General features: G+C 44.5%; 1 protein-coding gene across 3 annotated transcripts; it reads right to left on the minus strand.

Moving 5' to 3' along the window:
* Positions 1-645: 645 nt before the first annotated feature.
* On the minus strand, positions 646-12,385 carry pi4kb (phosphatidylinositol 4-kinase, catalytic, beta). 3 transcript variants are annotated; one of them, XM_070911414.1, is made up of 12 exons: positions 11,738-12,385; positions 9,682-10,047; positions 9,276-9,320; positions 8,024-8,251; positions 6,814-7,041; positions 6,564-6,673; positions 6,310-6,414; positions 4,845-4,968; positions 2,275-2,540; positions 1,962-2,094; positions 1,517-1,637; positions 646-1,408 (listed from the first exon to the last, which is right to left on the minus strand). In XM_070911414.1, the coding sequence occupies exons 1-12, from the start codon at positions 12,383-12,385 to the stop codon at positions 1,227-1,229; spliced, it is 2,556 nt and encodes an 851-aa protein (XP_070767515.1). In that variant the 3' UTR covers positions 646-1,226. The 3 variants fall into 3 exon arrangements, with proteins under 3 accessions (XP_070767515.1, XP_070767517.1, XP_070767516.1); XM_070911416.1 differs by lacking the exon at positions 9,276-9,320 and having other exon boundaries at positions 11,738-12,382; XM_070911415.1 differs by lacking the exon at positions 9,276-9,320 and having other exon boundaries at positions 8,024-8,290; positions 11,738-12,382.
* Positions 12,386-14,010: the final 1,625 nt, after the last annotated feature.

A 14,010-nucleotide genomic window follows, 5' to 3' on the forward strand; every position in this document is an offset into this window, starting at 1 on the left:
ACTGTTTATCTTTCTGAGAGGTGTGTTTAAATAAAGTTTGATGGATTGATTGATTATTGACATATATTGATTATTTATAATATAAGAGACAAACAGAGAGACAGACAGAGACAGTCAGTCAGACAGACAGACAGGCAGACAGACAGGTGGCTGAAAGCAGGATTTTATTTTGAGTTTTTGTTTTATTGATATTTAATTTTTCTCCTCAGTCAGAAATAAAAACCAGTGTTTAATTTGGAAATGAAAGCTAAATATCTGTAAACACGAGCAGCTGGAAGTGAAATCCCATCAGAACCTTCTTCTGTTCATGTTCACGAGGTTCTGTTAGTTTGTCATGTAAGATGTGTTTCCAGATGTTTTCTGCTTTTTTATCTTTTGAACTGCAGGACAGTTTCTCCTCCGGAATAAAACACAGAAGCTTTAAACATTTTTAACATCCAAAAATACTGAAATCAGCAAATAATATTACTATGTGTATTTAAAGGTCCCGTGACCTGAGAGTCGATTATTAAGAGTTTACAGACAAACTGAAGGTTTATGTTTCCTAGTTCATCATGAATCAGTCGTGTTCCAACCTTCAAGTCGTCAAATAAAACAATAAAAATGTTTGTTTGATGCAACAGACGTGAAGCTTTGAGCTGCAGGTCAACACTGGTTTGTTTTAATGGGTCAGAGGACAAACTGGTTTACAGTCGGTTAATTAAAACATGAAAAACACAGCTATGGTCCTTTGGACTCAGCAGCTTCAGTTTCTATGGTAACCACAGATGCCGCCTTGTTTCCTCCCGTTTCCTGTAAAAACTGTCCACCTGCTGAGCGTTCACATTTCAAACTAAAACTGGGCTGCTCTCTGATTGGCTAAGAGTCCGGCTGAGCAGCCAATCAGGGACATCAGCCCAAATATGAAAAAAGAAGAGGAGGAAGAAGAGCTGAAACCAAACAAGACAAACAGAAAACTTCCAAAGAAAAGACCAAACAACAAAAATATTCAACTGACAGATGGAGAAAGAAGAAGAAACTGGAATAAGAGAATAAAAAGAAGAAGAAGAAGAACAGAGAGAGGCTCATCGTCTCTGCAGTCGAGTTATAAAAGCTGGAGGATCATCAGCCTCCTCAGTCTGTAGACAGTCTGCGTTTGTTCATGGCTGCTCTCTCTCTCACACTCACTTACTCACACGCTCACTCACACACACACACACACACACGGCTGGGTCACATGATGCAGGTCACATGATGCCGTTGGTGAGGTACTGGAAGCCGTCGTACAGTTTGGTGGTGAGAGACCTCATGGATCCGTCCACCAGCTGGTCCACCAGCAGCTGCAGCTGCTCCTCCGTCAGACTCATGTGGAAACGCTCCTTCAGGCCCCGCATGGTGCTGGACCCATGGAAACATGGCAGCTGGGTGCCTGGAGAGGGGGGGGGTACAGTGAGCACAGTCATGTAAACAGCAGACAGAGAGTGTGTGTGTGTGTGTGTGTGTGTGTGTGTGTGTGTGTGTGTGTGCGCGCTCTCACCTTGCTGCATGATCTCCACTATCTGCAGGACTCGGTCCATGTGTTTTCTGGCTGCTATCAGACCCTGAAGCATCAACATCTTATAGTAGTTAAACATGTCACCATCTGGACCCCCCATCACCTGAAACACACACACACACACACACACACACACACACACACACACACACACACACACACACACACACACACACACACACACACACAGTTTCAGTACATATATATATTATTCTGTTGGTATTTTGCCAAGAAACACTTAAACCTCTCAGATCAGCAGGTGTGTTCACCTGGATCCACATCCTTCATTTAAGTTACAATCATGGAACCACCCTGCACCCTTTCTGGCCCGCGGGCCGTATGTTGAGCATCACTGTCCTACAGGAACTCTAGAACCCCCTCAGTGACCACTACGACATATATGAAGCCTTCAGCTTGATAAACTCACGTCCACAAACTCTGTGGTGAGTTTGAAGGCGGATGTTTCGAAGCCGAGGTTCTTGGGAGAACTAGACAGGATGAAGCCAAAGTCGATGTGGATGATGTGACCTTCGGCGTCCAATAGGATGTTCCCGTTGTGCCTGAGAGGACAAAGGAGGACGAGAGGTCACAACATTGTTGGGTTCAAAAAGACTGTTATCTAATGCAATAAATCCCTCAATCATAGACAAAAGGAACATTTGAGAGCAGCTGAGAGGCTCTGAGTGTGTGCAGGTGGAGCTGAGAAGAAGACGAGGTGACATGTGACGTCATCATCTCACCTGTCTTTGACCTGCAGCAGGTAACAGATGAGGCTGTATCCAGCGCAGCTCTGGACGAAGTTCCTCTGAGCGGACAGGAAGGCCTCGGTGGTCGGAGCACCGTGTTCCTGCAGGAAGTAGTCGAGCAGAGACAGCTGGCTCTGTTTCTTCACCTGGTGGAGGGATACGGCGTTCATCACAGGCTCAATCATCCCGCTGTCTGACGACAACACCAGGATCTTATAGGGCTTGATCCAGAGGGGGACGCGCTCCTGCTCCCAGATAGACTGCAGGCGGAGGAGGATGACAACATGATGTACATACGTATATACTGACGTATTTAACAACATGAACATTGTTTTGCATCTTTGGGCTTCTCCCTCTCCCTGAACTATACACTGTGTTCCAAATTATTATGCAAGTAGGATTTCAGTCAAATAAACATGTTTTTTTGTTTTTCAATGAAACGTTTCGCTTGTGTTGTTTCTCCTGTCTGTTTAAAACACTGACATCAATTTCAGACAGGTTTGATAATTAATTTGGCATGTGAGCCTAATTAAAGGGAAACTACTTAAGGAGGTTGTTCCACATTATTAAGCATGAAGACCAATTTTCAAACAGGTTTATTCACTGATGAATGCCGTGCTACACTGGATGGTCCAGATGGATGGAGTTCTGGATGGTTGGTGGATGGCCACCATGTCCCAACAAGGCTGCGACATCAGCAAGGAGGTGGTGGAGTGATGTTTTGGGCTGGAATAATGGGTAGTGAGCTGGTAGGCCCCTTTAGTGTGCCCGAAGGTGTCAAAATGACCTCTGCAAAATATGTGGAGTTCCTAACTGATCATTTCCTGCCATGGTATAAAAAGAAGAAGCGTGCCTTCCGGAGTAAAATCATTTTCATGCAAGACAATGCACCATCCCATGCTGCAAAAAACACCATTGAGTCCTTGGCTGCTATAGGCATAAAGGGAGAGAAAGTCATGGTGTGGTCACCATCATCCCCTGACCTCAACCCTATTGAGAACCTGTGGAGCATCCTTAAAAGGAAGATCTATGAGGGTGGGCGGCAGTATACCTCAAAACAGCAGCTCTGGGAGGCAATTCTGGCATACGCACATGAAATCCAGGCAGAAACTATACATGGACTCACAAGTTCAATGGATGGGACAGTTGTGAAGGTGATATCCAAGAAGGGCTCCTATGTTAACATGTAACTTGACCTGTAAAGATGTTTTTGATTGAAATAGCATTTATTTTGAGAAAAAAAATGCAGAAAATACAACAGATTTCCGTTTTCAATTCTTTATAACCTATTGAATGTTTTGAAACTCTGTTGTGCATAATAATTTGGAACACAAAACAATACTGTTGTCATCATCTGAAGTTTTGTTTAATAAAATCCTAATTATAATATAATTGTTGAGGATTAAAAAAAATCGTACCGACTGTCATTTGTATTGACTATTTAGGAAAAACGAACAAAAACAGCATATGCATAATGGAACACAGTGTAATGTCCAGTTTTACTTTTATCTCGTTTGTTGAGTTTAAGATGTGCAAATAGATGAAAGTCAAATCTCAGCCAGAGGACAACGAGAAGGAGAAGGAGGAAGGAGAAAGGAGGAAAATGATGATGAGGTAGATAAGAGAGCAGTGAAGGAGATAAAATGAGATATACGGAGCGAGAGAGGGACAATGAGAGGTGGAAAGGATGAGGAAGAAGAAAAGAAGGAAAAGGAATACACTGAAGAAGAAGAAGAAGAAGAAGAAGAAGAAGAAGAAGAAGAAGAAGAAGCAGAAGAAGAAGAAGCAGAAGAAGAAGAAGAAGAAGCCTTCAGCTATCAAGCTCCTCTCCTGTGGAATCGGCTCCCAGTTTGGGTCCGGGAGGCAGACACACTCTCTACTTTTAAGAGTAGGCTTAAAACTTTACTTTTTGATAAGTTTTTAGGGCTGGCTCAGGCCTGCCTGGACCAGCCCCTAGTTATGCTGCTATAGGCCTAGACTGCTGGGGGACTTCCCATGATGCACTGAGCTTTCCTCCTCTCCCTCTTCATCTTTACACATTCATGTCCCTCCAATGCATGTTACTAACTTTATATCTTCCCCAGAGTTTCTTTGTGCTTCCTTGTCTCGCCGGTTCCTGTGGATCGTGGTCCTGGTATGCCTGGCTGCTGCTGCCATGGGCCTGCTTGACTGTCATCACTACAGTTATTATTATTAGTCATAGTTCTGTTACTATTAAAGCTGTTATTGCTATTAGTAGTCATATTTCAGTTATTATTATAGTTGCTATGGCTACTTCTGGTGCTGCTATACATCTCTGCTGGTCTCGGTCTGTCTGTCTGCCTGCCTGCGGTCTAGAGTCTTCTAGACCTGCTCTATTTGTAAAGTGTCATGAGATTACTTTTGTTGTGATTTGGTGCTACATAAATAAAATTGAACTGAATTGAATTGAAAAAAAAAAAGAGGAGGAATGAGACGACGATTAAGAGAAAGAAAGGTTTGTAGGAAGAGGGAGGTGTGGATGAGGAGAAAGAGTTTATTATGTTTCATTGGTCAGTCTGATGTTAGTGATGTCACAGTGTTACCTTCAGCTGCTGCAGCACCTGGAAGGCGAGCAGCTCCTGCCTCAGGTCATCTCCGCATTTAACAATAACAGACAGCAGCCTCCAGTTAGGAAGGTGACCGTAAGGAGATCCTTCTCTGATCCTCCTGCAGGGAAATACAGAGCAGTCAGATATATACAGTTGGAAACATATGCTAAGTCAGAAATATACGCTGGTCAGAAATATACGCTACAGACAGAAATATACAGTCAGCAATATACGCTCCAGTTGGAAATATACGTTACAGTCAGAAATATACAGCTGGAAATAGACGCTCCAGTTGGAAATATACGTTACAGTCAGAAATATACAGTCGGAAATAGACGCTCCAGTTGGAAATAGATGCTACAGTCATAAATATACGCTACAGTCATAAATATAGGCTACAGTCAGAGGTATAGAGTCGGAAATATACGATAGTCAGAAATATAGGCTACAGTCGGAGACATGCTGCAGTCAGAAATATACATTACAGTCAGAAATATACAGTCGGGAATATATACGCTACAGTCGGGAAAATACGTTACAGTCAGAAATGTACACGCTACCGTCAGAAATACACGCTACAGTCAGAAATATACGTTACAGTCAGAAATATATGCTACAGTCAGAGGTATACAGTCAGAAATATACACGCTACCGTCAGAAATACATGCTACAGTCAGAAATATACACCACAGTGATATTTGAAACCGTTTTAGCTAAAGTTTAAGGGCCTGTGTCCACCAAAGCGTTTTTTCCCAGCTGAAAATGCCAGGCATTCTTCTGAAAACACCCAGCGGGGAGCGCTTAAGAGCATTTTGGAGGCGCAGCGTTTTTTCAGCTGAGATGCTTTGGTTGCTGTGATACGGAATATACGTGGAAGTATGTGTTGCAAGTAGTCTACCCAATTTCGCAGACAGTTTGTGTTATCAACAAATACTGAATGTAAAAATGTCAGCACAAAGTAGAGTAGTTGCTCTGGATGAAGGGAAGGTTGAAGCACGTAGGGAGAGAGGACGGACCCGCCGCTCTGTCTGGTTTCATGTGACTTTGTGTGCGAGAAAACATCTCAGTTGGTCTTTCTGGTATTTGTACCGCCCCTCCTCCACTGCGATTGCACAGCTGGGTAAAAAGTGACAGTGACGAGTGCAGCATTTTACCCAAAGTTGAACATTTTTCAACGTTCAGCACGGCTCGTCAAGCTCCTGACGTTTATAGAGCGTTAATACGTGGCATTCCTGTTGGAAACAATTCAAAAAATATGCTGGCCAGCTGAAATAGAATTACTAAAAGTAGTTAAAATAGAATAAAATAGATCTGCAAATGTCAGTAGTGTAAAGATGATCATACACACTGCTGTCAGGTCTGATATTAAAACTGAGATTGTGTGAAGGTTTTCCGGGGGAAGAGAGCGACATATTCCTGGAAATTTATAGGAAAACCTTCCATGCTGAGCTTCACCTACCGGACCTTCTCCTCCCAGGGCTCCTTCAGGGCCACAGCTGACGGGTCCTCAGGGTCCCGTTTAAAGGTGGTGGGGGCTTGAGCCAGCTGCTCCGAAAGACGCCGCCTAAAACATGCAGAGGACAGCATTACACACATTTATTATCTGTTGTTTGATAAGATGCAGATTCTCTATCTGCAGTAAGAAAATAAAGTGTATGTGTGTGTACTGTGTATGTACTGCGTGTACTGTGTATGGGTACTATGTTTACAGACCTGATGTCTCCAGCAGCGATGAACACCGGCTCTTTGCTCTCCAGGCTGGTGATGCTGTCCACTGAGAACTGACTGATGTTATCACAGCTGTTGGTGTGGATCTCTGGGAGCTGGCAGACAGACAGGCAGGCAGGCAGGCAGAGAGACAGGCAGGCAGGCAGACAGAAAGGCAGACAGAGGGTTAGCGCCGAATGTGCATATTTTTGTGGTGATACTGATGACATTGCATCCTGTCTGACTGGCCTCTCACCTCCACCTGCAGCTCTCCGATGTCGTCCACAGACCAGGCCTCGTCGTCGTTGTCGTAGTTGGGGACTGTGGAGAAGCTGCCGGCTCTCTGCTCCGCCGTCATGCCGCAGTCCGGCAGGTTCTCCACAGAACGAGTGCTCCTGATCCGGTTCTCCGGGATCCGGATCGGAACGCTGGACGTCTCAAAGTTGTCACACTCCAGAACCTCAACGTAGATAAGGTACGGAGCCTGAGGGGTCACAGAGGTCAACACAGGTCACATGACCAGCTGAGGTCTTCGTGTCACACAAATCATCTGTTTCATTTTCAACGTTTATATATCAAATATATCTTTAACAAAATAACATCATGTTTGACTATGTGCCTGAATTAATCGCATACGAAATCGTAACATGTTTACATATATGACACATGTACAACATGTGGTAATGCTTCATCCACAAATGTCATGGTAAGTAGGTGATAATTAGATAGTAACGTATTTGAAATTTAGTTACACCCAAATTATTCCAACATTTACCCCAAGCATAGACATGGAAGTCTGATTCCCATCTAGCCATAGCCAGATGGAACAGCTGCTTCCCTCATGAGGTAACACAAAGGTCTGTTAAGTGTCATTCCTTGCTTGAGGCCTGATAATAATGTCTTAACACCACTGAAGTTAAATGTCACCTTTTATATTTTGAGACAAAAATATAAAATATACATTAACAAACACTCAACGTCTTTCAAAAGCTGTCCAACCACTCCATCGCAGTGTGAATAACCGCTAACTGCTGCTAATTGTAGGTGCTGTTAGCTAGTTAGCTCAGTTAGCTGTGCAGCTAGCAGTCCTACTAGCTGAGCCCTTTTCCGTTGCCCTCTTGCCCAGCTCCGGTTCTCCCCCATTGGGTCCCCCCGCCCCGGGCCTGAAAACCTTCTCCTCCTGGCAGACCAAAGCTCATGTGCTAGCTTCCAGACCCTTTTCAGTAGCACAGGGAAGACTTTGTTTACCTCAGGACTAACCCCCCTCACTTTTACCCAGCAGCTGGGAAGTGAAACGCTGGAACTTGTTCTTGAGGAGCTGCAGCGTTTATTCATGGGCAACTGTACATTTACCCCTCCCTCTGTTCACCTGTCTGCTCTGACCAGTGTGTGTGTATGTATGTGTGTATGTATGTATGTATGTGTGTATGTGTGTGTGTGTGTGTGTGTGTGTGTGTGTGTGTCACCTTGTCTTTGGAGTTTAACACCACGGCCTGTGTGTGCGGCACTCGGACCACGTGGTGGTCGAAGGCGGCGGTGGGCAGCCAGACTCGAGCCGGTAGTTTGTGATTAAGCAGCGACAGTTCTGAGATCAGCCGCTGGGTCTTCTGTTCTTTGGTTGGCAGCGTGGCCAGACGCTTCCCGATCCCCATCAGAGACTTAATGAACTCCCTCTGAGGAGCCAGACGCACCGGCTGCAAGACAGACGGGGGTTGGGGGGGGTTATTAGAGGACTCAGTGTTGGTGATTTAAGTCTCTGCTGGTGTCTCCTCGGGGGGTCACCTCTGGAGAGAGAGACAGGTGAACAGGTGATGGTTTGATGTTTGAGTGTCAGGTTTGACTTCCACAGATCACTGATATCTGCCTCCATGTTGTACCTGCTCATATTATATATATTATACATATACACACACATATATATGTATGTATATATATACATACATATATATACAAATACATATATACACAGTATAAACACCTGCAGCTGTGAGATCTGTAGGATATTATACCTAAATAATAATATATTTATTTAGTATTCACAACAGCAACATTACTGTGTGTGAATACACCCTGATACGACTAACTGAACGCTACATTTATAATATATTAATATGATGAAAGCATATTGAGACGCTGTATATTAATAATTAATACTGAATGGAAAGTAGAGTTGATCATAATGCTACCATGTTGTACATTCATCTCCTGCCTTTAAAGGGTCAAACCTGCTGAGAGCTGATGTGACTGTGATTGTTGGGCTGTTATTGGACGTCAGATGTTCGATCCTGTTAGACCACATCCACTCAGAGTCCTGGTGAGTAACACAGTCACTGATTTTCACTATAAATTTACAGACGATTTATTGACTTCTGCATCAAACCTGACACACAGACACAGAGTCAATCAATCAGTGAGAGGAAACATCATCACTGTCTGGAGATCAGTTTGTGTCCTGATTGATTCACCACCAACATCAAACAGCTGATTGAATCCAACAGAACAACAATTAGTGGAAGTGACGTTAAGTCCACAGACGTGCAGCTCCTTCAGGGTTTTGGATGTTTTTATTCATTTCCATCTGAGCTGAACGCCTGGGACTTCACCTCACACTGAACCTGAGCCTGAACCAGAACCAGAACCAGAACCCACAGACTCTATCACACACTTCATTTCCCACAATGCACCCTGGAGAGAGAAACATGACGCTGGTGAACTTACGGGACCAGTCTCAAACTCCAGACTGTCCGAGCTGGAGCTGCTGTCCTGAGAGGGTCAGAGGTCAGAGGGTTTAGATTCTGCTCCTTCTGGACCAGACGCAGGTGTAATATGATTTTATGATTCCTTTTAGTTTTTATGCTTTGAAGAACTCTTCTAAGTTTACATCTAACATTTCTATATTATCAGAATCCAGAAGACCTCAGCAGTTTGAACAACTTATTTAAACATAAACATCATCAGAGTGAATAAAAGGTCAACAGATATTTTCCGTTGATGAAACAAGCTCTGGTTTTAATTCAGCCGAGGATGTTTGTTGCCTGTCATCTTCCAGTTAACACTCTACAAGCTACCAGCAGATAAATAAACATTCACGCTCTGGAGCAGCACTGTTGAGCCCGGTCTTTACCTCATCCTGGCTGCTCTCCACCTTCGGGTTACTGGCTGTTCTCTTCAGGTTGCTGCTCAGACTGATGCTGACTGTAGCATCTGATTTGGAGCGCTGGTGTGTGCGTTTGGAGGGCGACAGGCCATGCTCTCCTCCCAGGGGCCCGGAGCCGGTGCCGGGGGACGCCACAGGACAGAAGGGCGTCAGAGTCAGAGGGTCTCTACGAGCTCGAGGCCCCGCAGGTTTGAGTTCATCAGACAGGATGAGTTTCCTCAGTTTAGTTCCTCGAGAGTGACGCTGGGTGGAGATGTGCATGTCAGAGGAGTACGCTCCCAGCAGCCAGGCGCACTGCAGGCTGAAGGAGATACTCTGTCTGCAGCGGTGAACCTGAAGACAACACGCAGGGGTTAAAGGCAACGTGAGCAAACTTTATCTAGACACGTTACAAAGTTGTTCACAAAAGGAAGAAAAGAGGGAAACTAAATCAGCTGCTTGCTGAGTCCAGCACAGTGACTGTGACCGCCTGTCAGAGTGTCGCAGGGTGTCCAGAAAGTCAGCCAAAGACAGTGTTTTCATCTCAGGAAGCCTTTTTTTACTGGTCTAACACACTGACGTTTACCCCCGAGGGTATTCCTGCAGTTACCAGGAGATACCTGGAAAGATTATGGAGTAAATCCACTAATTCAAAAAATAAATTAATTAATAAATTATTTGATTTTTAAAAACTACATATTTTCATTTATGAGGAAAATAACAATAAACAACATAAAACAGCACATGTTGTGATTGGGAGAGCAAGTGAAGAGAGAGAGGTGGGATTATTACTGTGTCCTGCATGAAATAAATACTGATCCACTGTAATGCCCACAGACCAGAGGAGTTTTACCTGCAACGTTTTGGCAGCGCACCAGTTGTCGTCTCTCAGCTGTAGCTGCTAGTCGGTTTAGACATTTATATCCACTGTGTGGGAGCATCACGGTTTTCTCGTTAGTTACAGAGAAAATGGACAACAGTTGTCAAACTGTGTGCAGACTGTTCAACTGAAGTCGGGTCTGTCTGTGGAAACACTTCATACATGACATTCACCACGGCATCACCTGAACGTGTCGATTAAACACGACAAAACCAGACTGGAAGGGAGTCCTCCTCCCCACAGCCTTCAGGCAGCCTCTCACTGCAGACTCGGACCAAGGTAGTAACTGATGCTACAGGAGTGTTTATCGTTGCAGATGTGCGACCGTACTCAGTCGAGAGAATACAGAATTGAAGTTTGTGGTCAAAGTGCTTGAGCAACAATGAGCCTGCAGTGTGCATGTTAGTCAGTCCATTGTGCCTGCTCTGTATAAACCAACACAAGCTGCAGCTGTTCAGGGATTATCAACAGGTCAGAGCCTGGGATGGAGTATTACTGACATTTGTGTGTTTTTTTTTATCGGTATTTGAGTGCATTAACTGTTACAGTAAGAATTATGGCCAATGAGCCACTGTTCAATTTTTACATTTTTCAAAATATATATTTTCTGCAGTCTTTTCCTTCCCTGCTGTACTGGAAACGTGGTGAACCGTGACCCCAAAACCGAGGTACATACCGAGCCGTGAATTTTGTGTACTGTTACACCTCTAGTTGGACGCCTAAAAACAAAACTGAACACACACACAGTGCAAAGTGATGTACTGATAAGTTAGTTCGCCAACATAACAGCAAACTAACATTACGTCTCTCTGAGTTATTCATGAACCTTTGTTTGACTAGTTTATTATTGAACCCGGCTGTCACACAACGCGCCACCCACCAACATCAGTAAATTCTCAACCTGTGGGAAACACTGGGTACCTGACCTTATCTGACAGGGCTGTGGGGGTCTGTCTGGGTGCTACATTTCCTCATATGTGGTAGCTTGTTATCTGCTAAGTCATTAGCAGCAGTTATTGTGCTTATGGGTGGTTGCTATGACTGCAAAGGCTTTGCAAGTGACAGCTGAGAGCTTCAGCAGATGACTGAATAAGCAGATTGAAAGCTGTACGCAGGTTTGGTAACATGCTGTTAAGCCCCGCCCCCTGTCCAGACTACACCCACCACATATGGCTTGATGGCGTCCCCGACGTCCTCGTCCATGTGGATGTACATGTTGAGCAGCTGCGGCAGGTAAAAGTCCACCTCCTCGTGGGGGAAGCTGAACAGCCGGTTTCCGATGTACGCCTGGACACCAGGCTCCTTTGAGTTGTGCAAGTAGGAGATTGCCATGGAAACGTCAAACAGCTTGGACTCGAACAGGCGGAGCAGCCACGACTGTTTTGAGGGATTGTGTCTCTGCCGCCGCCGGGCGCTCTTCACCGAGCCGGGGGCCGGGCCCTCGAGGTCTTTCTCCTCCTCATGGATCTTCAACGGTTTCACTGTGGCGTTCAGAGCGGTGGGGGTGGGGGGCTCCGGGTCAGGTCCCTCCCCGTTCTGTACGCCGGTGACATCACCATCCACCTGCTTCAACTTCACCTTCTGCAGGACTTCCTGACATGCCCGGTGGGCCACCTCAGCATCAATCACCAGGCTGAGCTCCCCAACACCCTCACTGATGACACCCAGAGGAGGAGTGACAGCCTGGGGGGGGCCGCAGGAGGACGAGGGGGTGGAGGGGAGGGACAGGGAGGGAGAGGAGGAGATGGAGGGGGAGGGGCTGTTCTGATCAGAGGGGGTGGGGGAAAGCTCTGGGTCTGTGTCCTCCATCATGGCTGCTGGGAAGCTCCACCCTCCTCCACTGAAACAGAGAAAGAGGAAAGGTCAGAGGTCATCAGAGAACAGAGAACAAAACATTTGGACTGCAGGAAATTAAAATAGGCATTATTTCACTACTTTCAGAAATGTTATAATGTTAATCAATAATAAAATAATAGTTGCAGCCCTCAACGTGACAAACAAGATGATAACAACGACAGGAGGAGAGTCCAACTGCAGACGTCACATCTGAGGACCTTCCGGTCTGCTGGCCAATACAGGAAGGAATGTTAGCCTGTTGGAGAAGCTAACGTTGATGTTGCAAACACCAAGCTGCAGTGGACGCATCTGTAAAGGACTGTAGTCGGATTAATTGTGCATGCTGCCCTTTTGATATAGCGGAGTTCATATACACGTTTCTGCTGATTGGATAACACCTCTGAGAGAAAAGGTACCTCAGAGCCGGTTTAACACCGTTCAACCTGTAGCAAAACAGTGCACACTGTTTTGCTACAGGTTGAACATGCCACTTGTGTCTGACACACAGTCCAGTCCGTCAGGCTGTAATCCCACTGAGCAGATTACAGATTACAGAGACGGAGGAGGAGAGTAAAACCATGCAGACTGTGTCGAGTGTTTCAAACAGCCAGACTGGCTTTGATGTTATTATTTAAATAAATAATGAATCACTAATTCATCTGAATGTGATTAAACGTCTCAGCTGTTTCAAAACAACGAGCTTCAGTTCAACTGAGATAGAAAACAGAGAATCTGATGTTTCAGCACATTTATACAGTTATTTTTCATAAAACCAACCAAAACTAAACATCTGACATAACTTCAGGAAATTCATTTCACAAACATCTCAAGACTCTGGTCAGTTTTCTATTTACATCTTTATATCTTATCTTATTTCATTTAGATCTAATGAAATGGTTTATTTTCTGCCTTTCAGGCACAAATGATGAAACACCAATTAAAATGATTAGCATTATTAATCCTTTAAATTACAGCCCTGACACCAACATTGACATTTGACAGTTGAGACAATCTGATAAGGATTGATCAGTTGATAATCGTTTTCTATACACAGATAAATATTCTGATCAGCCACAGTGGAGGAGCAGCTTCACACTCGAAACCAACTGTGGAACCTGTCCTTTAACAAAAGAACTAAACTAAAACAAACTGATCACTTACACTCAGTGTCCAGTGTATTAGGTCATCTGGACTAAAGCTAAAGCAGATGAATGCATAATGTTTAGTTTCTGTTCAACTGATTTACACTGATATTAAAGCTGGAACTTCTTTCAAACTAAATCCTCGTTAGCCGGTGTACCAAGAGTCAGCTGATGTTAGCCTAGCTTAGCACAAAGCTAACTCAGACTGGAGGGGGCAGAGATAGAATATAAAACTTCACGAGCTTTCGTTAGCTTTTTACTTTATGCTAACCAGCAGTTATCAATGAGCTACTGTAACGTTATCGTTAGCTCACAGTTTACAGTTCAGTTATAAGCAGACTATTAGCTTACTGCAGAGGAACTTATGAGGCTGTTAGATACCGTTAACCAGCTGGCTAAACATTAGCATCGTCCTGTAACTGGTTAGCTTCGAGATCAAACTGAATACTAGGAAGCTAA

The sequence above is a fragment of the Enoplosus armatus genome, chromosome 9, assembly GCF_043641665.1.
Source record: "Enoplosus armatus isolate fEnoArm2 chromosome 9, fEnoArm2.hap1, whole genome shotgun sequence".
NCBI lineage: Eukaryota > Metazoa > Chordata > Actinopteri > Centrarchiformes > Enoplosidae > Enoplosus > Enoplosus armatus.

Bases quoted from the DNA above. Each gene is read 5' to 3' on its own strand.
- pi4kb (XM_070911414.1), bottom strand. From the start codon at position 12,385: ATGATGGAGGACACAGACCCAGAGCTTTCCCCCACCCCCTCTGATCAG. The intron at 6,674-6,813 runs GTGAGAGGCCAG...TCTGTCTGCCAG, and splicing joins TCGGAGAGCTGCAGGTGGAG to CTCCCAGAGATCCACACCAA. The intron at 1,409-1,516 runs GTGAGAGCGCGC...CCCCCTCTCCAG, and splicing joins AGTGGAGATCATGCAGCAAG to GCACCCAGCTGCCATGTTTC.